Genomic DNA, 21876 nt, shown 5'->3' with positions numbered 1-21876 from the left:
CTGTAAAAAATTCACGCGCTACACGATACTTTAAGGAACGTTTTGGCGAAGGCGACCCACGGAGCCCTGATGTTCAACCTTTGCGCAAAAAGAAACCGCGGACCGATGCGCTGAAGGACTACTACATGCCCGAGACGGCTGATTTCTACATCAAGGCTGTTGTTGATCTATGGACAGAACAGGCAGCTTCGGCACCAAATGGAGTGTGGCAGGGAGCAGAGACATCCCCGCGCAAATAGCTAGGCCATTCATGGAGGCGTACAAAAGAAAGATCGGTAAGCTGATATATTGCTGCATATGCTTGTGGCCATGCTATTGTTCAACTACTAAACTACATGTATTTATCCTTCTAGCCCATTTGCGCAAGGTCATCTTGCAGGATGCTGCAGCTCTCATGGAAATTAACGGTGACCCACAGTGTCAGTACGACTTCCACCGGATTTTCATGAGCCAGTCTTCAGGCTACCATGTTCAGCGAGTTCCGGGCCGCTTTGCGCGAAAAGATGGCTACGTCAAATCGCCTATCTTAGATAGCCTCCGCCATTCAACATGGGCTGCGGGACATTTCAGAGAAGGTGGCATCCGCGACAAGCTTGCTTAAAACAATACCCACTACAACCGACATGCAGCGCGACAGGAACGTTTGGTCAGCATCAATAGCACGACAAAATGAACCACATGAAGAGCGACATGGTCACTATGCACAGCGGCATAATAACAGTGAACAATAATATAGGCAACAGCTTGATCTCAATTCACAACGTCTTAAAGCAGATCATGGCCACTGCAGCTGATACTATGGCTAGAACAGAGCTTAAGATAGCACAGATGCCAGAAATGCCTTTGCGTCAGAGATGTTACCTTCAACACTACAAGAGCCAACGCAACAACAACTGCAGCCACAGCCATTGCCGCCATCTGTTCAGGATCAACCGTGGTCGCCACTGCTATCTCGGTTGCCATTTACAGAGAATGAATCACATTCTCCACCACCACATTCTCCACTACCACATTCCCACCACCACGTTCTCCACCGCCACGTTCTCCGCCATCAGTTTCACAGCCCTAGTTACCCTCAATGGAGGCCGAGCCAGTCAAGGACGACTTGGTGGCCTTGGCAGAGTAACTGGCATGGCTCGGGACAAGCCCGTCATTTCCTCATTACCATGAAGAACCGTCCACGTACCATCGATCCAATTTGGCAAGAATGGTTTCATGGTGTTGACGGGGAACCCTCGATCTGGCAAATGAACAAGTACTACAAGTGGCGCAAGAACGCCAGCGCTGCGGTACGAAAGCATTATGGCTTTCAATCGGCTGGTCATTGAGTCAGCATTGAAGGCTATCTCGGAGGCGCAGAGCCAACGTTGGATCTGAGAAAGGAGGCTGGATTGCTGGTCGTTAAACAAAAATCGCGCGGGCTGGTTCCTTCAATCAGTACTATTTACAGCTTAGCCGCGGTATCGCAGCAGAGAAGGGGCTTCAGAAGGCACGGCCTCAATAAATATCAACGTGAAAGTCTAAGTGAATGATGCTATTATCCCTTCGTCTGTCACAAATTTCTCACTCTGGAGTGAGGAATTTTTTTCTGGAGTGAGGAATTTTCCGTGCAAACGCGTGTAACGAAAAATTATATCAAAGTAAAAAGGTCTCCGTCTTCTTTTTACATCTTTCACTGCGTTCAACATCCGGTTCCCGAACCGGCATGAACAACAACCTGGCACACTGGTCTCATCACCTCACCGGAGCGCAAAGGGAAAACAGGCGTTGGTGCCATCATTCTGTTATCGTAAGAGAGGGAAAACCATTGATAATTAAATATCCTGAGATCTGTGATACTCTTGGAAACAATTCCGCTCTTTGATGATACACAAAGGAAGGGCACAATGGGTGCAGCTCCAATGTGTAATCTTGTGATGAAAGCTTGTGAGGCCAGGCCCATGTATGCTTGACTTGTAGCGACAGAGTACACACTCGGAACGGTTATCTGAATATTCAGGAAAGTGGTTCCCAATAACGAAACGTTCTTCAGAGAGCGTGGGTTTCAATTTAGAAATGTTAGGGGTTATTGACCTTGCGCGACACAAGTGGTTGGCCATGGCGGCTCCTTGTTAAAGCTTGCTCCTCTCGAATGCCATTCATCATCAGAGACCATGCCAGCTGAACTCGAAAATCGCGATGAGAAAGAGACCCATTGTTCCGTTTGTAAATGTGGTATGCGTTGACAATAGTTGTGTCAAATAGCCAGAAGAAAAGAGGCATCCAATTTCGGACAACTGATAGTTGTGTGTGATAGTACATGCGACACTGATCACTGACATCCACGCCATTCATGTAATGGTTATAATCATCGATAACCTTGGGGATCTTGAGGTCAGCTCGGGGATGTCCTGGAAAACTGCACGGACAGTTCTGCCATTTGTACTCGTTTCTCGAGGGCGGCGTCTATTGCGCATGACGAAATGAGATATCACCCACGATCTCATGGATTGTAGACAGCATTGTAACCGGCCCATTATCCATCCAAAGTATGGCAATGACCTTATCATCAACCACAACACCAGACAAAGTATTCCAGTCAAGCTTATCGCCTTTGTTAACCCTGAGTTCTTTTGGAATCGCGACGATGAACTCCGTACTGTGCCGCATGCTCCAATATTGAGGTCCCGAAGAGCAATGAAAAGAGGGATGTTGGAGAAATAGTTGTCCATGAAGACATTGTAGGACAAATTTCGATAAGGAAGTGTTTGACAAGTTGGTAGGCTACAGACGAGGTTTTGCTCAAGCCAGGGACTTCCTCAATAACATTGAAAGGATGAACCCTCGAGGTGTACAGAAAAGAATAGGTGTATCCAGAGTCGCAAAGTGAAAAGATCTTGTATCCTTGAGGCGTTGGCTTGTTCTTTATCCGAACAGTATGCATACTTCGACCTGAGAACCGAACCATCATCTCATCAATAGAGACATTTGTCGAAGGGGTGTAGAATTTGTGGAACAATTCCTGAAGCTTGGTAGAAAGTGGCTCCAGAATGAAATACCAAAGGTTCAGGATGGGCATACGGGTTGGAAACATGAAAGGATCGCTTGAGTTGTTGAAATCGAGTGAGTGACATGAAGCGCTTGAATGGATGTGATGGGTATTGTGATGACAGAGACCAATAATCCTCAACACGAGGCTGATGGAAAATGCCCATGTAGATGAGGATACCCAAGAAAAGACTAAGTTCCTTTGAGGAGGTGCACATCCATGTACGAGCCCCAACTTTCATTCCGGCTTCCTCTTTGTAGCATATGCGTTTGTGTTCCATGTTAGTTCAGCCAAGATATCATCCGTAAAAAAAAGTGAAAATATGTGGATAGGCTCAAGGGACCCGTCCAGACGCATAGGCGCAGGGAGGTTGATATAGCCATGGTGAGGATGATGATGTGGATGAGTAAAAGCATGAAATGCAGGAAGAGGCGGAAGACAGTTGAGAAGAGGACGGGGGGAAGATTGCGCCTGCGTTTATTATTGCAATTGGTGTTGCTGCTGACACTGTCGGCAGTATCCATGCTAGCGACTTTTGAATGGTTACGTGGTTAATAAAAAAAAATAAAAAAAAATAAAAAAAAATAAAAAATAAAAAATAAAATAAAAAAACAAAAAGCATTGGGCACATTGCTTACCAGGTTCGTTCTCCAGACCATCAAACTGTTCCTCAGCATTGAGGAGTGGACGGGAGCGAACAATTGTCGCCGAATGCCCCTCCTCCACACCTGAGTGGGCTCCACTGGCTCCTTTAGCAAGTGGAGATGCATCTTGGGTGGCGACAGGCACAGTTTGGATGGTGGTAGGAGCGGTCTGGATGGTCAAAGGCATCACTGGCCCGAGGGGTGAGGTGCCGTGGATGATTACAGGTGCAACTTGGACAGCGATGGGCATAACTGGAGCATGAGACGAAGTCTGACTGGATCCAGGTACAGAAGCGTTAAGCCCCTGGGTAGCTGGGTTAGGCAGAGCCCCAGGTTGACCAGGCACAGGCACGGGTTGGTCAAAGAGTGGAGCAAGCTGTTGCATGAGGTTTGCAGCTTGTGTTACGAAAGCTGCAGCGTGGCTAGAAGGCTCAGTCTGGCCAAGGATGGTTGTTACTTGGGACAACAGGGCAGCCACCTGCCTCAAACTAGCAGCCTGGCCACCAGATGGCGCCTGATCAGAAGGTGTTCCCGATGAAGAATTGTTGGGGGGATTCATGGCTAGAATTAGCTTGATGGTAATGGTAAAGAATCGCAAATGTTGGTGGAGGGCACTTTTCATCTGCAATTTCGAAGGCAGGAATCATAATGAAACAGTTTTATGGGAGCTGGCCCCCGTACGTGGAATTTCGATCTGAATCAGATTCAGATAAGCAATTAGGGGGGTAAGCTAGCCCATTTTAGAGAATTTCTCATTTATGTAGTTTTTTTTAAAAATTCCTCACTCCAGAGTGAGAAAACAAACGAAGGGATAGGCTAACAGTGGGCATCATGCCTGCTTCATAAGGACTTGCATGTTGCGACGCGTCGATGAGAGCCTTGTATTGCCGTTCATTTCAATTCAATCGCCTATCATCTGCGATTACTATTTCGTGGCTGTTTAGAGCTTTATTATGCATTTCAATTCAATACATTATGGACTCTGTTCAATTGAAATAAATTTTATTTCGAAATAAAACAACCTGGTTATGCCAGCGATTGCTACCAGGGGCTTCCGGAAATTATCACGCTGCCTCCAAAGACGATCCCTAATGAGTAAAGCTCCGCAAAGTCATCTTGTTGGGAAAGTTCGGTAAAAACATGCGTTCGCCGGCCATGTTTGAAGACGGTGTGCTTCCAAGTTGCTTGCAGAGAAACTGGATCAAACTTATCCAGACAAACCGGGGTGTGACTTTCGAATAGCGTCCATGGATTCTTGAACTGTCATGGATGGTGGAACGACAATGTTGAGAGAATCACGAATCCCACAAATATTCAAAGGAATTGACAGGTCGCAAGTCATGGTAATGATTGATTGTTGTTCGTTTTGGCTCAAAAGTCAAGCAAAGAACGATTTTATATCTACATTTTCTGTTGATTACATGGAACGAACATGAGAAGCAAATTGCTGTTTTCGCCCACCCGATGATTGTTTACATGGTACAACCACAGATGGGAATTGTTGTATTCACCCATCCGCACGAACAGGAGTAGGACATTGCCCTACGCGAATTAAAAAAAGGACTTGCATGAGCACTGTGAGTGCCAAAACGACGTGCATTAACAAACTGTCTGAGCATGTGCGGGTAACCTCGAAAAAAGAGTGAGGAGTGTGCGGGTAACCTCGAAAAAAGAGTGAGGAGTGTGCGGCGTAAACAAATTGCGTGTCAACAAAAAAGGATCGATCGACTTTCGGATTTGTGTTTCTGTGCGTAAACAAAATGATTGAACTCTCAGGAGGACTGCATGATGTTTCAACATTAACAAATCGCGTGATCTTGTGCACAAGTGTAACAGGATAACCCCGCTTATAGCCCCGACTCCGAAAGGACTGGGGCCTCGGCTATAGACAACCGGCCGGGCCGGAACCGGACCGTAGACATAGATATATAGACCAGCTAGTTGCCATCTTAATACAGCACGCATTCCAACCCTTTCCATCCTTACCCCTGCCCTCGACTGCCTAGAGCTATTACATGGTAGCAAAGGTTCTTCGATCCCCTGCACCTCTGTCCCTGAACCACGATCCCCCTGTACCACGAAACTCTGCTAAATTTTTACCCTGATCCACCAATTAAATTAAACCTTGGCCGACCAACTGTCATCCCTTTTTTCCTCCCTAACCATGAATGAATCCACCCTGCCCCCGCCCCTGCCCCCGTCCAGGTCCTGTTACCCTCCTACAGGTACCCGTCTCCCACTGCCTTCAACGGAGTGCGGGATGGCTTCGCTTGCGAAGCATGGCTTACCACTGTCCGCCGTTTTTTTTCATTGGTGCTCGCATCAGCGAAGACTCGCGCACGGTCACAGCTGTTGCGTACCTCGGCCCCACTGGCCTCCTCTGGTGGGACGGCTTGCAAGCGCCGGACACGACACCCCTGGTTCCAGTTCGAGGAGCTTTTTCGAGCGGAGTTCCGCCCCGCTGGATTTTATGATCATGTCCGAACCCTCCTCTTCGGAATCAAAATGTCTAGCACTGTTGCTGACTATGTCAGTCGCACTCGTCGCTACCTGGCCATTTTGTGCACGAACGAGACCCACCCTGAGGCTCGTATTATGCTCGAGGACTCTGCCAAGTCATGCTTCTTGGCAGGCGCCCCGTTAGCCCTGCGCCAGATGTTGATGAGCCTCGCCATCAACAGCCGCAGCCCGGTGTCTATCCACGAGATGTGTCAGGCTGCCGAGCAGTTTGACACCATTTATAATTTCTCCTTACCCAATCGCACTCCCACTAACGCCAACCATGCCACTCCTACCCCTGCACATGCCTTCCTCACCGCCCACACCGCCAGTCTACCCGACCCGATGGCCATTGGAGTTGGATAACCTGCGACTGGAGCTCAATGCACTCCGCCGCCAGGTCAACAACAATAACGGCCGCCACAACCTCGCCCCACTCAACGACACCGAACGCGCCCGCCTTCGAGCCCGGGGTGCTTGCTACAAGTGCCGACAAGACGGCCATATGGCACGAGACTGCCGTGGCAGCAATATGAACAACCTCTCGGTTGCCGCGGGTGTTGGTTCTGCTTCGGCGGGAAACGCCTCCAGCGATCAGGCTTAGTCCAGGACTTGGTCGCTGAAGTTCCCTCCCCTTCTCTTCTGGACAAGGGGAGTGAGCACCACTCAGAGTTAAGTAATTATTCCTCAAAAAATAAAAACAATTCCACTGTGCCTATGCTCGCTCCCTTCCAATCGTACAAAAATGCTCCAAGAAAAGCAAAGACAACAAAAACAACCATCGAATCTCACCATGCCCCTGATGTCCTGCCAACCGTCTCAGACAAACCACAACCCACGTACGACCCATCCGTGGTGTCTAGGTCGTCTGAGGCAGTGGACCTGGACCCACTTGCCTCTCTCGCTACTCTAGCACCAGCCCTCTCCAAGACCCAGCTGAAGCGCCTTCGTAAGCGTACCGTTCGGCTGCAGTCCTTCACAACGGCTGAGGCCGAGCGCACCCTCCTGACTTTTATTGGTTCTATTAACGGTCGCCCCGCCCACATCTTGATTGATGGAGGAGCAGAAGGAAACGTCATTAGCTCTTCTTTTCAAAAACGACATTCACTTCCTCTCCATTCCTGTTCCCCCATTCCTATTGTTCTCCCCGACGGTACTTTTTCCATCACCAATCACTCCGCCTCCATCACACTCGAACGAGATTCCTATTCCGACACCATCAACACCCTTCTTTACCCCCTTAAAAAATACGACCTTATCCTCGGTAAACCATGGCTCACACACATCAACCCCAACATCGACTGGCGTACCAACGACCTTCATTTCACACATAATGGCAACACCGTTCATTGGACGTGTCGAGGCTTCGCACCCTCATCCATTACAGCTAAGTCCCGTGGCCTCTTGATGAGTCACTTGCACTTTCATACTCTTGCAGCTCAGCCTGACGCGGAAGTGTTCATGGCTCTGGTGAAAATCGGCGGCGACAACGACAATGACAACGACGGCGATGATGAAAACGACGACGATACCAAACCTTCCACACCTGATCTTCCGCCCGAAGTCCGACCCATTGTACTTCAGGAGTTTGCAGACGTCTTCCCCAACTCACTCCCCGCCGGTCTACCACCAGACCGAGGGGATGCTATGAAAATCGAGACTGACCCCAACGCAGACCCGCCATTCCGCCCTGTGATCCGCCTCTCTATTGCGGAACTGGACGAGCTCAGGAGACAGCTCGACGACCTCCTCGCCAAAGGATTCATTAAGCCCAGCACATCGCCTTATGGCGCGCCCGTCCTTTTCGTCAGAAAAAAGGATGGTGCGCTCCGAATGTGCGTTGACTACCGTGGACTCAACCGAATCACAAGGAAGAACCGCCACCCGCTCCCTCGCATCGACGAGCTCATCGACAGGTTCCGAGGGGCACGATACTTTTCGAAACTGGACTTGCTGTCAGGATACCATCAGCAACGGATATTTGAGCCTCATACGCACAAGACAGCATTTCGCTGTCGGTACGGACACTACGAGTTCAATGTGGTACCCTTTGGTCTCACTAATGCTCCTGCATCTTTCTCCAACATGATGTTCAAGGTTTTGGATCCGGTTTTAGACAAATGGGTTGTTGTTTATCTTGATGACATTCTTATTTACTCCAAGACGAAACAAGAGCACATTGCCCACATCCGAAGTGTGCTGGCGCTCCTCCGCAAGAACGGCCTCTATGCGAAGTTGAGCAAGTGCTCCTTCATGCAAGAAGAAACTGAATTCCTCGGACATGTCATCTCAAAGGATGGCATCCACACCAGCGCCGGCCACGTCAAGGCTATCAGGGAATGGCCTCGCCCATCGAAGCAGAAGGACGTGCAACAATTCATTGGCCTCGCACAGTTCTACCACACATACATCAACAACTTTGCTAACATCGCTCTCCCTCTCACGGCTCTGTTAGGTGAAGGCGTGGAATTTTCCTGGGACACGGACAAAGAACGCGCTTTCACCACCCTGAAGGAGGCGATCAGCAAAGCACCTGTGCTGCGAATATTCGATCCCGATCTACCAACCACAGTTGAAACCGACGCGTCTGGATTCGCGCTAGGCGCTGTCTTGTTCCAGACTGATGAACATGGTGAGTCAAGACCCGTGGCGTTCACGTCCCGCAAACTGAACAGCGCCGAACGCAATTATCCCACCCACGAACAGGAACTATTGGCGGTTGTGCACGCACTTCGGACATGGCGATACTATCTGGACGGGACACATTTTGTCGTTTACACCGACCATGCTACTCTTCAGCACTTCCCAACCCAACCCAAGTTAACTAGACGCCAGGCACGATGGATGGAGTTGCTGCAGGAGTACGACTTCGACTTCAAGTACAAACGTGGAGTCGACAATATCGTTCCCGACGCTCTATCGCGACGACCGGACCATCATGACCAAGACCCCCCTGCAGTCAACATCAACTCAATGACCGTTCAGCTGGATTCAGGTTTGAGGCAGCGCCTTGTAGACAGCTACCGGGACGACCCCAAGCTCGGTCCCATCTATGAAAGCTGCCTCGAGGGAAGTACACCACCGCGTTACCGCTTGATTGATGGTCTTCTTTGTGTTGATCGCAGAGGAGACAACCTTGTCTGCATCCCCCAGAAATCTGACATTCGTCTCTCTCTTCTTCACGATGCCCACGACTCCGCCATCGCCGGCCACCTTGGTTTCGACAAGACATACGATGCACTCCGTCGCACTGTGTACTGGCCTCACATCGCACGTGACACCCGGCAGTACGTGCAAACCTGTGAGAGTTGCCAACGGAACAAGCCCAGCCACCAGCGACCTGCCGGTCTACTCCAGCCCCTCGAGATCCCTACTCAGCGATGGGAGACGGTGACGATGGATTTTATTGTCAAGCTACCCAAGACTCCTCGCGGCTATGACTCCATCACGGTCTTCGTCGACAAACTGTCAAAGCAGGTCCACTTCGTCCCAGCCCACACCACCGACACAGCATCCGACGTAGCTCGACAGTTCTTTGACAACGTCTTTCGCTTGCACGGCATGCCGACCTCGATCGTCTCTGATCGCGACACTAAGTTCACCAGTCGTTTTTGGAAGGAGCTGCACCGCCTCATGGACGTCAAGCTGGCCATGTCGACCGCCTTCCACCCTCAGACCGATGGACAGACCGAGCGTGCCAACCAGACACTGGAGTCCATTTTACGCGCCTTCGTGGACCAGCGACAGACAAACTGGGATCTACTCCTATCCGCCGCTGAGTTCGCCTACAACAACTCCAGCAATGCCACCACTGGCCAGTCCCCATTTTTTTTGAACCTGGGATTTCACCCACGCGTACCGTCGTCTCTGCTACAACCTCAGCCCAGTCCCAATCCCAGTGTCATGGAATTCGTAGAGGCACAGAGCACAGCATTAGTCCTCGCGCAAGAGGCCATCGCAGATGCTCAGGAACGGCAGACCAAGAATGCGGATTCTCGTCGCCGTGATCACGATTTCAAAGTTGGAGACCAGGTGCTGCTGAGTACAGAAGACATCACTGTTGCTGCTGACAGGAATCGCCCCACCAAGAAGTTGCAGGCACACTTCATCGGACCTTATACCATCCTGGAACAGCACTCACCGGTCTCTTTCCGCATTGAGCTACCCCCGGCCATGAAGATACACGATATATTCCACGTTGACCGCTTTCGACCCTACTTACCTTCACCGGTGACATTCGGCCGACGTGCACATGCGAGGCCAGCACCAGAGATCATTGATGGCGAGGAAGAATACGAGGCTGAGACGATCATGGAGCATCGAAACAACAACAATCGCGTGGAGTACCTGGTCAAGTGGCAAGGATATGCAAGGGAGGACTCCACATGGGAACCAGAGAGCAATATGACCAACTGTGCGCGACTTTTACGGCAGTACAAGAAACAGCATAGACTGTAAAATTATTTTTTTTAATGGGAAGGTGTAACAGGATAACCCCGCTTATAGCCCCGACTCCGAAAGGACTGGGGCCTCGGCTATAGACAACCGGCCGGGCCGGAACCGGACCGTAGACATAGATATATAGACCAGCTAGTTGCCATCTTAATACAGCACGCATTCCAACCCTTTCCATCCTTACCCCTGCCCTCGACTGCCTAGAGCTATTACAATCTCGGCTTCTGCTGAGGCGGCTACGGAGCTGCAGATGCTGGATGGCTCGCGAGCTTGGACAAGGAACGGGTTCTTGGGGTCCTCGAACGCTAGAAACATAAAGGCAATGAAAGGCGTCTCAATACAATGTTGCGCTTAAAAATGCATGATGCAACCAGCAGGTATCAAAGGCTTTCAGTCTTACGGTTTACTTGAGCGGATCGCTTGTCTGCCGCCTTGAAAAGAGCCGTATCCATTGCGATATGGAAGTTGTCCTGAGTCTTTGAGGCGAGATGGGCCTTCCGGATGAGTTCCAGAGTTAGTCGCCCATCTTCCGAGTTGTAGTATCGCTCGAGATGATGGCAAAACTCGTTCAGGTGTTGTGGGAGAGTGGGAAACTGCCGTATCCACTTAAGGCCGCGAAAAAAGTGATCGAGATCTCCATAGCCGTGCTTTAGGAACCTCTCCGGGAGCCATTCAGAAACAGCGTGCTGGTTGAAAAACTGAACATGGACCGGCGCGTCGTAGAATACAGGCTTCTTGATGAGCAGGACGCGCTTGTTAGGATGGAGGTGGGCTGGAGTTGTCATTGTGGACGGTAGAGCGGCGCTGTTGCAGCTGCGGTGATGAGCGACACTTGTAGGACGAGAGAATTGGGCTGATACTGCGAAGAGTGATATAAGCAGCGACGTTCAGGCCCATCGACGTCATCCAGAGTTGCGCCACCTGCCTACATGATCCGCGCACAACGATCTTCACTCCCTCCATCTTGCCCCTCCCACCATCACTTTGCCACAAGCGATGGTCGTTGCGTGCCCAAAGGAACGTGCTGCTGCTCTCGAATCAATCAACCCCTCTCGTGATAGTCTCTCTTCATGCGCTTTTTTTTTTTTTTTTTTTTTTTTTTTTTTATCAGACCGCAAGCATATGCGGAGGTGTGAGGTGCCATCAGTGGCGTGTCCAATGCAGCCAAGGTACTATCTCTGCGGCCATTCTGCTTTTCCAAAGTGCACATGGTCATGCTTCAATGATTGTGTTGGGAGGTTTGACGCTGCGGCGTTCTCCGCACAGTCAAAGGTGGGTATCCCGTGCTGTGCTGCAGTGTTAGTGTGGAACCCCTTGGTGAAGCATCGCTGGGCACAGCACACTGCCTCGTGTGTAATTCCGAGGTGGCCCCTTTAGAAGAAACCACAAACACCACAGGTCTTTCTACAGCTCTCTTTCGCATATGTGGAGGTGTGATGTACCCCATCAGTGGCGCGTCCAATGCAGCCAAGGTACTATCTCTGCGGCCATTCTGCTTTTCCAAAGTGCACATGGTCATGCTTCAATGATTGTGTTGGGAGGTTTGACGCTGCGGCGTTCTCCGCACAGTCAAAGGTGGGTATCCCGTGCTGTGCTGCAGTGTTAGTGTGGAACCCCTTGGTGAAGCATCGCTGGGCACAGCACACTGCCTCGTGTGTAATTCCGAGGTAGTCCCTTCTGATATTCAAGTCGTCAGTACCGCATCTTTTTTTTTTTTTCTTTTTTGTTGGCCAGAAGCCAGAGTGTGTCCTGAACGTAATTACGGATTCTAACTCTCAGCCCCTCTCCCTCTCACTTTTGTTGCTAGGTACGTCTTTGCGATCAACATCATTTACGGGTTCGCGCATTTTGGTATTTATGCCTGCAATGGAGCCATCGACATGTCAGAGAGCAACTGCAACAGTCATTGACGCATTCAGTATTATTCAGGAACTCGCAGCATCATGGCGTGCAGAAACTGACTCGAGAACGATTGATAGCATCAAGTGCAGAGGGTCTATCAGGACAGGAGAGGAAGTTTTGCAATAGTTTCCGCATCGCAAAGAGGAAAATAAAAAAGAACGGATGAATATGAATGCAGCCGTACGATGTACGCTACGTCCTTATGTCGCATGGAATCCAACGCTAACTTTTTTCTATCAGGCACCATCAACGAGCCTTTGCGCCCTGTAGCCAACACACTGTTGCTTCCCTGAATAGTCTTCACTGTGACGCTGACCGAAAAAAAAAAAAAAAAAAAAAAAAAAGCTCCACTGTGTTGCATCTACCTCTTCTGATCCATGACTGAGATTGCGGCAAATTATGAGCATCGCTGGTCTAGTGCTTTGACAAAGCTCAGTGTTCTCAAGCTCTTACGCGGCACAGCGTAGCAATTGAAAGGCATTCATGCATGAGCAGGACAAAAAAAAAGATAGAGTGAAAGAAATCGCCTTGTAGTTTCCTCCGCCCTCTTCTTTTATCATAGAAAACTTGAGGAGACTTGTTGCCAGCAACACCAACTGCATTGCAGGTCTTATGTTGAGCGGCCGTGTATCACCACCACTACCAAAAAAAAAAAAAAAAAAAAAAACTGCGGAGCAAACGTTGTAGTATGCACAACGTGGCGCTCGTCATTCTCAAGGGACTGTTATCAGGATGACTAGAAAAGACAAGTGAGTACTGGTTACATCCATGGATCGATCGGCCAAAGCCCTGAATCTCGCCTCATGATATGCACTTCACCTTCCTTCTCCATTCTCCATAGCTATTACATTCCATTCTCATCAAGACCGCGGCTATTTTATTTCCCTAGTGGATGTGAGACTCTACGATCTGACTGATCGTCTCTTGGTACGACTCTTTGAATGTAACGCAGTGGAGCTCTCGATTATCCTTACTACGTCCTCCGATCAAGCTTCAATATCCTCCTAGACTCGGAGTACCAGCTTTGGGTGTTCCGCATTAACCTAGGCAGTTTGAACTCGTCTCTTATACGCTTACCAGCCTTTGAGTTGTTAACTGCTGATACTTTCATACAAATACAGTTAGAGTGATATGTGGAAGGTGACGCCATCGGTGAAATGACCAAGCAGCTTTGTCTGCATGAAAAAGTCCTTGACCGGGTTCTTACTCCGATTACGAGGATTTCCATTGACCTTGTTTCGATTTTTATCAAGGTCATGGCTACTCCTATATAAATGTCCATGTGAGATCGACGGATCCCTCGCGTTCATTGATGTCAAGTCGGCTATGCCATTTCTTGCCACTGAAAATTCGTGTAAGTCCCCACTTTTAAAAGCGCAAAAGCGCAACGCCAGGTTAATACTTCATGGTACTCTAATTTTGCTTTGGGATCGACATAATCTTTCAAAAAAACAAAAAAAAAACAAAAAAAGGACGGTTACACTTCGAATGAAATATATGTACAGATCCATATGGCCTAAAAACATATACCGCAGCGCATTGGCCCTGACAGATTCATGTGTTATATATACGAGTTGTAGACTTACGAACGTTGGATAGGAACGTAAGTGTGAATTTATTCCCAGGTGTGTCTACTTATTCTACTGTAGGCATTTTACGTTGTACACGGACCGTCGCGCACTGACGTTCATTCATTCTCAAGAGATGAACTCTATGCTCATTGGATAGCAAGAGACTATCCTAGATTACACATTTAAGCCGTTTACCGACCAGGAGTGCTTAATGTACTACCCGATGCATTGTCGCGTCAGTTCCCACAGGAGCTTTGGACGAGTAGAACACCTATTAATGGAACTACGAAGGTTTATAGCTGTATGTATCTTATCCAGGATAAGCAAACTCCCAGATAGACGGTGCCAGAGGTCAAACGTGAAACATTGCTAGCCGATACCCACGCGCTTGGCCATTTTGGCACAAATGCCATGGCCAATCATATTCACTCACTGAACAAAACTTGGCCCTTGATGACTAAAGACTGCTTAGAATTTGTTCAGCGCTGTACAGAATGTCAATGCGTAAATATAGGATGCAAGGGATATCATCCTCTATCTGTAATCCATGCCCAGCTGCCCGGAGAGCATATGGCAATAGATCTTGCCGGATCTTTCCCAGAAAGTGTCAAAGGGAACACCATTTTGCTCATTTTAGTAGATGCTTGTACTCGGCTCGCCTTTCTCGTGCCCATGAAAAATAAGACAGCAACAACCGTAGTGCACAAATTATTTAAGATATTTACCACCATTTAGTTTTCCTCGCATTTTGCAGTCGGACAATGGAAAAGAGTTCGTTAATGAGGTTATGACAGTGATGACCACAGAGATGGGTGTACAACATCGATTGGCCACTCCATATCACCCTCGAGCCAATGGCATAGCCGAGAACCATGTTAGGACAGCTGTAAACGTTATCCGTAAAGAAATCAAAGCGAAGAAACGCAATTGGGACCGATATGTCACCATGGCTCAATTAGCCGTGAATACGAGAATTGTTGCATTGCACAACTTGTTTATTTTTTGCCGGACATTTCAACGGTTTCCATAATTTTTCAAACGATAAGGATGAACGATTATCCCATAGTGAACTCTTGGAGCGACTTCAATACATGACTGAAGTTGTCTTCCCAGCTGCGAGTGCCAAGTCGCGTGCCACTCAGAAGAGAATGGTTGGGCGATTCAACAGAACAGTATCGCGCAATGAGTTTCCTGATGGAGCCAAGGTCGACTTTCGATCCTATCTTGGGTGATAAATTGACGTCCAAGTATGAAGGTCCTTACGTTGTTGTGCGTAGATCTACAGGCAGTGCGTATGTTTTGAAATACGGCATCGGCGATTTGCTTCAACGCTTGTACGCTCCATCCCAACCCACTTACGAAATAGAAGGGATTTTCGAACATCGGGATGATTCTGAGAGAGGGGTGGAGTATTTCATAAAGTGGAAAGGGTATACAGAGAAGGCCTGGGAACCAGAAGAGAACTTTGTTGAGAGAAAGTGCATCACAGACTACTGGAAGAGTCGCGATCTTCCTGGACTACCTTCTTGACGGCAGCCTCGTTAAAATTTGAAGAGCCACAAGGCGAAGCAGAATCAGCAGGAGCCACTATTGACACAGCGTCCAGAAGCACGTAAAAATAATATGAGCAATTCTGCTAATAGTGTAACCGCCCCGGAACCTAAATGCGGTCGCCCACCAAAGGTCAATATAAGCGCAATTGATCGAGAGCTATCCCGCAAACGAGGACGCTGTAGGCCACGAAGCAAATCAGCGAGCAGAAAATAGAGGAGTATGAGGAGGGGGTTTCATGTACTTTCTCCTTGAATCACGATAAAGGTTTTCCTTCTGGCTTTCCCTCGCAAGGCCTTTTTGCTTTTTGCCTTGAGGTGATTATTACAACTGTCATGTAGAGGCTTTATTTTGTTTACCTTGAGGTTTTCACTTTTCCCTCACACCGTAATCAATCAGCCCAATATGAGCTAGAAGACCTGTACGCCTCCTATGGGAGGGAGCTGTGCCATATTGGACAGATACTTTACTAGGATCACGTTATACAGAAAAGACCGTTCTGCGACCTATACAAAGGGGACCGGACGGTGCTATTAAAGATCTCTCTCTTGTCTCATTACATTTTTCTCCTGGTAAAACCTTAATTGATTGCATTGCCCACAGACCATTATTAAAAGATCTCGTTTTTTACAGATATCATTCCCACATACTCCGCAAGGACATTAAGAAAAAAGTACCTGATTTTTAGTTTTGATTGCCCACAATTATAAAAAACCAAGGAGTAACAAAGAACACCTTGTGCTGCTATAGAGTGGCATTGTCCTGCCTACTAAACACAATGTCACCAAGGTCTATTGACCACTGTATGAGTACAGGTGACAAGGAACTCGTTTCAGACGCTATTTTTCGTGCAACCATCCCTGAATTCGAAGGCCGCTCGTGTTTGGCTTTCGCCAAGGAATATCAGCCCACGCTGGCGGAACATAGCGTCTCGTTCCTGTACAGAAAGCTCGCGGAAGACAGGGGAGCCTTACTTGGCCCTTACGAACTGGCTGAGCATTTGCCCAAGTCTGTCATTGGTCAAGACAAGGTTTTCAAAGATCCTTACGCACTTGTAGGTGCGACCCTTTTTTATCTTTTTTGAAAACCTCCCTCTGATCGGACCGTTTACTGGGTTTGTTAGATGTGATTTTATCGAAAACCCTCCCTTCGGCACAATCAGGCCATCAGAGAACGATTGTCCGCAGCTTTGGTTTTATGTCTTCAGGGCAATCGCGGACAACGTAACGTTGCGCACGTGGATGAAATGTAAACTGTGTGTGTGTTATGTGCTATACAACTATACAGCTGTACAACCTTGAAAAATGGAAAGAAGTTCTCTGCAAGTGGTGCGCCATACCGCACAGATATTTTACTAGGATCGCTAAATAGAAAAAAGGGACCGAACATTGCTACAGTGCGTAACAAAAAGTTCACCATGAGACTTTAGAATTACATAGAAGTCCATAGTGTCATCAGATCTTCAGGGAACTTGCATAGTGGTAGAAGTGATAGGAGGTGCAGTCCACTGAGGTTCCGGGGCAATCGAATGTACGAACGCAAAGTCGTGCGCACTGTAGTAAGCACAAACCTTAATTTACCACATGTTGTCTAAGCAGGACCATTTTTGTATCTTTGTGGAAGCCATACCACGGACTCCGCCACCGATATTGCTCGAACAGGTGTTCCAGTTGCATAGTATGTCGCGCACTATCATCTCGACCGCAACTCTCGTTTCATAGACAAATTCTGGACGGCATTGATGAAGATGATGGGGACCAAATCGAACATGTCGACGGTATATCACCCTCAGAATGATGGACAGACGGAGCGTGCCAATCGAACGCTTGAAGAGATGCTTTGCTTTTTACATTTCATACAATCAAAAGGACTGGTACAACAATTTGGTGAACCCATCGACAGGATTTTCGCCCTTTTTCCTCAACTGCAGTCACCGCCCTCTCATGCCTGCATCACTCCTGAAACCGTCCATCACCAACGTGCCATCGGCCTCAGACTTCGTCGCTTCTCAGATGACTGCTTTCGCTCGAGCCAAGGTGCTATCATTACTGCTCCGGATCGCCAAAAGCAAGAAGCAGATAAATTCCGCAGCAAAGTGCCTTTCGGTGTCGGTGTCATGGTACTTCTTAGCACAGAACACCTCTCAGTCGCAGCACATGCCAGTCGGCCCTCAAGAAGGCTTGAACCGCTGTATATCGGCCCTTACAGGATTGTCGAGCAGGTCAACGGCAACGCATTCAAAGTCGACCTGGGAAATCTGTTGTTCTAGGCTTTCATATGAGTAACATGTATTGTTGATAAGGAGGGACGAAATGGAAAGATGTAATGTTGAGATGAGGAGAAAGTGGCATGGTGATGAATACAGAACAATTCTGGCTTAAATACATCCAGAACGTACCCACACGGCCTACCTGTTCATGTCATTTGACGCGCCTTTTTCTGCGATGGTTCTGGGTCCAAAACAGAAGCAGAGTATGTGCCAGAAAAAAATTCGCAGCAGATGTAATATCCACGAGAGGTTCAAGATATAAGACAGGCATAAAATCTAAATTACTTCCGTATCTTACAAGATTCTTTGATCGTCTCGAGTACTGGGCTTGACCTTGGGTCTTAGCACACTTTACAGCTGATATATAATCAACTCAGAGAGTCAGGGAGATGAGTAGATCCACAGCAACATGAAGTCGTCCCTGGGTCCGCAATCCACTTTGCTACAGGTGTTCGAAGCAGTCGCAGGAAGTGACCGCCACAAGGCACTTCAAGGTCATGCATGCCAAGCCAAACAGCAAGCAGATGTCGCAGTGCAAAGTTCTGTTTGGAGACATCTACAGCATGAATCAGCGTTACCTTGGTCGCTTTGCTCTGTAGCAGATGGAGACCAAGGTGCGAGAGCCCTTGTTTTATTGAGCCTCTGTCCATGCGAAGAACATCTAACTAAGAGAGTCTGTTGCAGATGGCACAGTGAATCTTTTGTTATTATTTTTATTTTTATTTCTACGTATTTATTCTTTTTTTTTTTTTTTTTTGTTAATGCCAGTTTCATTCAGTTGTCCATCTTTGCTCTTTTCTTGTTGCAATTAGGTCGAAAGTACTATTAAGCAAGGCCACCATAACACGTCATTAACCACAGTGCTCTATCAGCTTGAAGAGCATAATGCTGAGCGCGTCTATGATGTCGTTCACCTCACAATCCCCGCTCGCATTCAGTATGTGGTGCGTTTGAAAGACGGATCCTACCTCTGTACATACCTTTTTCTTCATATCACTGGTCTGGTCTGCTGTTGCTTTTTTAAGCGATGTTGATTGATAAGAGGTGTAAGTACTACGTATTTGCCTTATCAAAAAGAGATGGTTTCGCAAGGCCTATCAAGACGGCGCTGAGTCCGACTTGGTAAATGAGCCATTCATATTCCCGCCACTGTCAAGTTCTAGACAGGCAGGTGAGTAAGGGATGGAGGAGCAAGAGCGAGTACAAGGTAGGAAGATATTTTATTGCAGACTGGGGTTTGACTAGGGCAACTAAGTGGGCCGTTTGTACGTGAATAAAGCATGGTTTGAGGCCCCAGATCGATAGCTTATATCCAATAAGCTCCCGTGCTCGGAACCGTGACATAAAGTAACTCCCACGAAATAGACAAGGTGGACGCGGGCTTGGAACGGGCAAGCAACCTTAAACAGGATATGCTTTCATTCAGACTCGCGTGGCGAGCAATTGCAATTCTGCCCGAACCTTGATTCGCGACAGAACCTCTCTCTTTGGAGCGACTCTCCGGGAGCGCAAAACCAGGACCGGGCTTGGCAGGATACTGCTGATGGAGCTCCTCGATGAGGTCCTTGCAATGAGCGAGGTTCTTGGCTGGCTCCCAAGTCCGGTCATCCGGAGCGAAATCCTTCCAATCAACAAGATACTGCAACTTGCTGTAGCGATGTAGCAATAGTCATCATAGTATATATATATATTCGTGCACAGCAATTATTAATAAAGTCAGTTCTCTTCACTTTCTTCGCCTTGTTATAAGCGGTAACGCAAATCCAAGATCGATTCGACTTCGTACTCGGCCTCGCCTTCAACCCAACTGGAGGGGGCGGAGGATTAACACGACCTGTGATCTCATTCTTGTACGTTTAGCGCTGAAACAAAATGGATATACAAGGAAACAGTCACGCTATTGGCTTCGGAGTTCATTATAGATAAGTTGGGCTGTGCGGCGCTCCATTCGTTCTCACTCCACCACACATTCGCTACATTCCTTGGGACCATGTTATCTGCCGGATTACTTCGTACGCAAGGAGTCCGCACGCTCTCCGGGCCTCGCCTCAGCCGTCTTCGACTCCCTCAGGCAAGCAATTTCTCATTTCAATCGCATTCAATCTTTTGTATTTATGTGCCATGAGATTAATTCCTTAACTGCGCCCCATTAGGTCCAGTCGCGCCAGCTCAAAGTGTATTGTGCGATCGATGGCGCCAGAACGCCTTTTCCTGTAGACATTAGCGACTGCGACGCAGGCTCTAATCTCCAGAACAAGGTCAAGCTAGCATCGCCCTTCCCTCTCCCACACGCATACAGCCTCTCTCTGTACAAAGCCCCCGAGGGAGTAGGCATCAACACAGAGCCGGGTGTCACTGTTGGAGTGGAAGATGAGATTAGCGCCACTAGCTCTCTACGTGGCATGTTTGCGGAAACAAACACGGTTCAAGTGATTGTCCGACCTCCACGTAAGACCTTGTTACCATGCTTGTCTTTGTTGTATTTTCGGGACGAAATTTTGCTTACGTTTGGCAACTCACCAGTTCATCTTTCTAGGCTACAAGCGCAGCCCGCTGAATATCGTCTAATACGATAGTCGCTCAGGGGACCTTGTCTGGAAAGAGGACACGTTCAGAAGCTTCCCTGTCCATGGTGTAAGCGACTTCAAGACACTGCGTCAACGTCCGGAACTCTGTTTCTTTGACAAAACCGCCTTCATCTTGGCCCTCGAGTCCTTCGACGAGTCAGTTCTTGTCTTTCTTCGTCCCCGCAGGTCGGAAAAGTCGCTCGGATTGAGTACATTGGCACACTTCCATGGTCGTGAACACCTTCCGGACTACAAACCCCTCTTTGAAGTAAGTGATGTTTTGATTTATTTACCAATCATATTTATTTGCTCAAAGTGTTATTTCGCATGCCTATTGAACCCACCAGTTCATGCTTGTAGGGCCTTGCCATCGACGAGCACGTAAAAAAGGAGCGTGTGGATCCAGGGCGCTACTTTGTCCTGCCGCTTGATTTCTCTGCAGTCGTCCGATCTCAGGACCGAGAGAAGGCCGAGCACAACTTGAACCTGATGCTGAACGAGTCGATCAAGCAGTTCTACAGGACCTATGAACCATATTTCCGAATGTCGGCTAATTATCTCATTGAGAACTTTATCCAGGACAGTGCCGCGGCAAGTTTGACGGCATGCGTGAATGTAGTTCATGATTTACTCGCCAGTGTCGATAGTCCCGAGGACCCCCTTTCAATGATCAAGGGAGTATGTGCAGATGGATATCTCACAGTTGTTTAGTGATCGTAAGTTTCTTATGACGACAACTAACTGGCTATCCTAATACTGTTAGATTTACGTTATGGCGGACGAATATGACAGCTACAGCAATGAGTACCTTGTCTCCATCGACAGTGTTCAGTGGAAACCGCCACGACGGACCGACGCCGACAGCGTGCTAAAGGGATTCTGGGCGTCTGTGAAGAGTGGACTGGGCAATCGCAAGATCGCCAAATGCTATATTACGGGTGTCTGACCGCAATCTTTGGTGGATAACACGTCTGGATTCAACGTGGCTCAATATGTATCCTGGGAGCCAGAGCTCGCGAGTTTTTGTGGTTTGACGGAAGCAGATGTCGCTGCTGCGCTGGCACTAAAGAAAGTCTATGAGTCCACCGTCGAAGCCGAGAAGCATTTGAAGATCATGAGGGATCATTACAACGGCTTCAATTTCGTTCCTGGCGGACAAGGGCCTTTGACATATAACACAAACACATGCCTCGAGTACTTACAGGTGAGTTCCTTTCACAGTATGTTAGAGGTGGATATCTGTGCTTGATGCTAGCGTCTCGCAATGGGAAAGCCGATGGAGGATCCTCTCTCAGTCACTAACTCTGAGGCCTCGGAAGTATCACTGCGGCTACTTGCGGCATCGCCAGTGGCGACGCGATTGTTAGAAGACGGACTCTTCAGCGGAAGC

At 48.3% G+C, this 21876-nt stretch overlaps 3 protein-coding genes across 3 annotated transcripts; 2 read left to right on the top strand and 1 right to left on the bottom strand.

The window, feature by feature from the left end:
• Positions 1–10806: 10806 nt before the first annotated feature.
• On the bottom strand, positions 10807–11459 carry BC939DRAFT_524472 (uncharacterized protein; the record flags this gene model as incomplete). The annotated part of the gene is made up of 2 exons (XM_051561265.1): positions 11027–11459; positions 10807–10931 (listed from the first exon to the last, which is right to left on the bottom strand). The coding sequence occupies exons 1-2, from the start codon at positions 11409–11411 to the stop codon at positions 10807–10809; spliced, it is 510 nt and encodes a 169-aa protein (XP_051418009.1). The 5' UTR covers positions 11412–11459.
• Positions 11460–16389: 4930 nt separating this feature from the next.
• Positions 16390–17079, top strand: BC939DRAFT_488704 (uncharacterized protein; the record flags this gene model as incomplete). The annotated part of the gene is made up of 3 exons (XM_051559384.1): positions 16390–16704; positions 16858–16898; positions 16938–17079. Exons 1-3 carry the CDS (start codon positions 16429–16431, stop codon positions 17077–17079), a joined length of 459 nt encoding a protein of 152 aa, XP_051418008.1. The 5' UTR covers positions 16390–16428.
• Positions 17080–19124: 2045 nt separating this feature from the next.
• Positions 19125–21809, top strand: BC939DRAFT_524470 (uncharacterized protein; the record flags this gene model as incomplete). Its single annotated transcript, XM_051561264.1, has 7 exons — positions 19125–19570; positions 20073–20367; positions 20504–20754; positions 20847–21164; positions 21250–21375; positions 21493–21690; positions 21754–21809. Coding segments are annotated over exons 1-7 (1350 nt in total), but the record flags the coding sequence as incomplete, so codon positions are not given.
• Between the last annotated feature and the right edge of the window lie 67 nt (positions 21810–21876).

This window comes from Gamsiella multidivaricata (assembly GCF_025024155.1).
Source record: "Gamsiella multidivaricata strain RSA 2152 chromosome Unknown BC939scaffold_1, whole genome shotgun sequence".
Taxonomy (NCBI): Eukaryota; Fungi; Mortierellomycota; class Mortierellomycetes; order Mortierellales; family Mortierellaceae; genus Gamsiella; species Gamsiella multidivaricata.
This window is presented reverse-complemented; position numbering and strand designations above follow the sequence as displayed.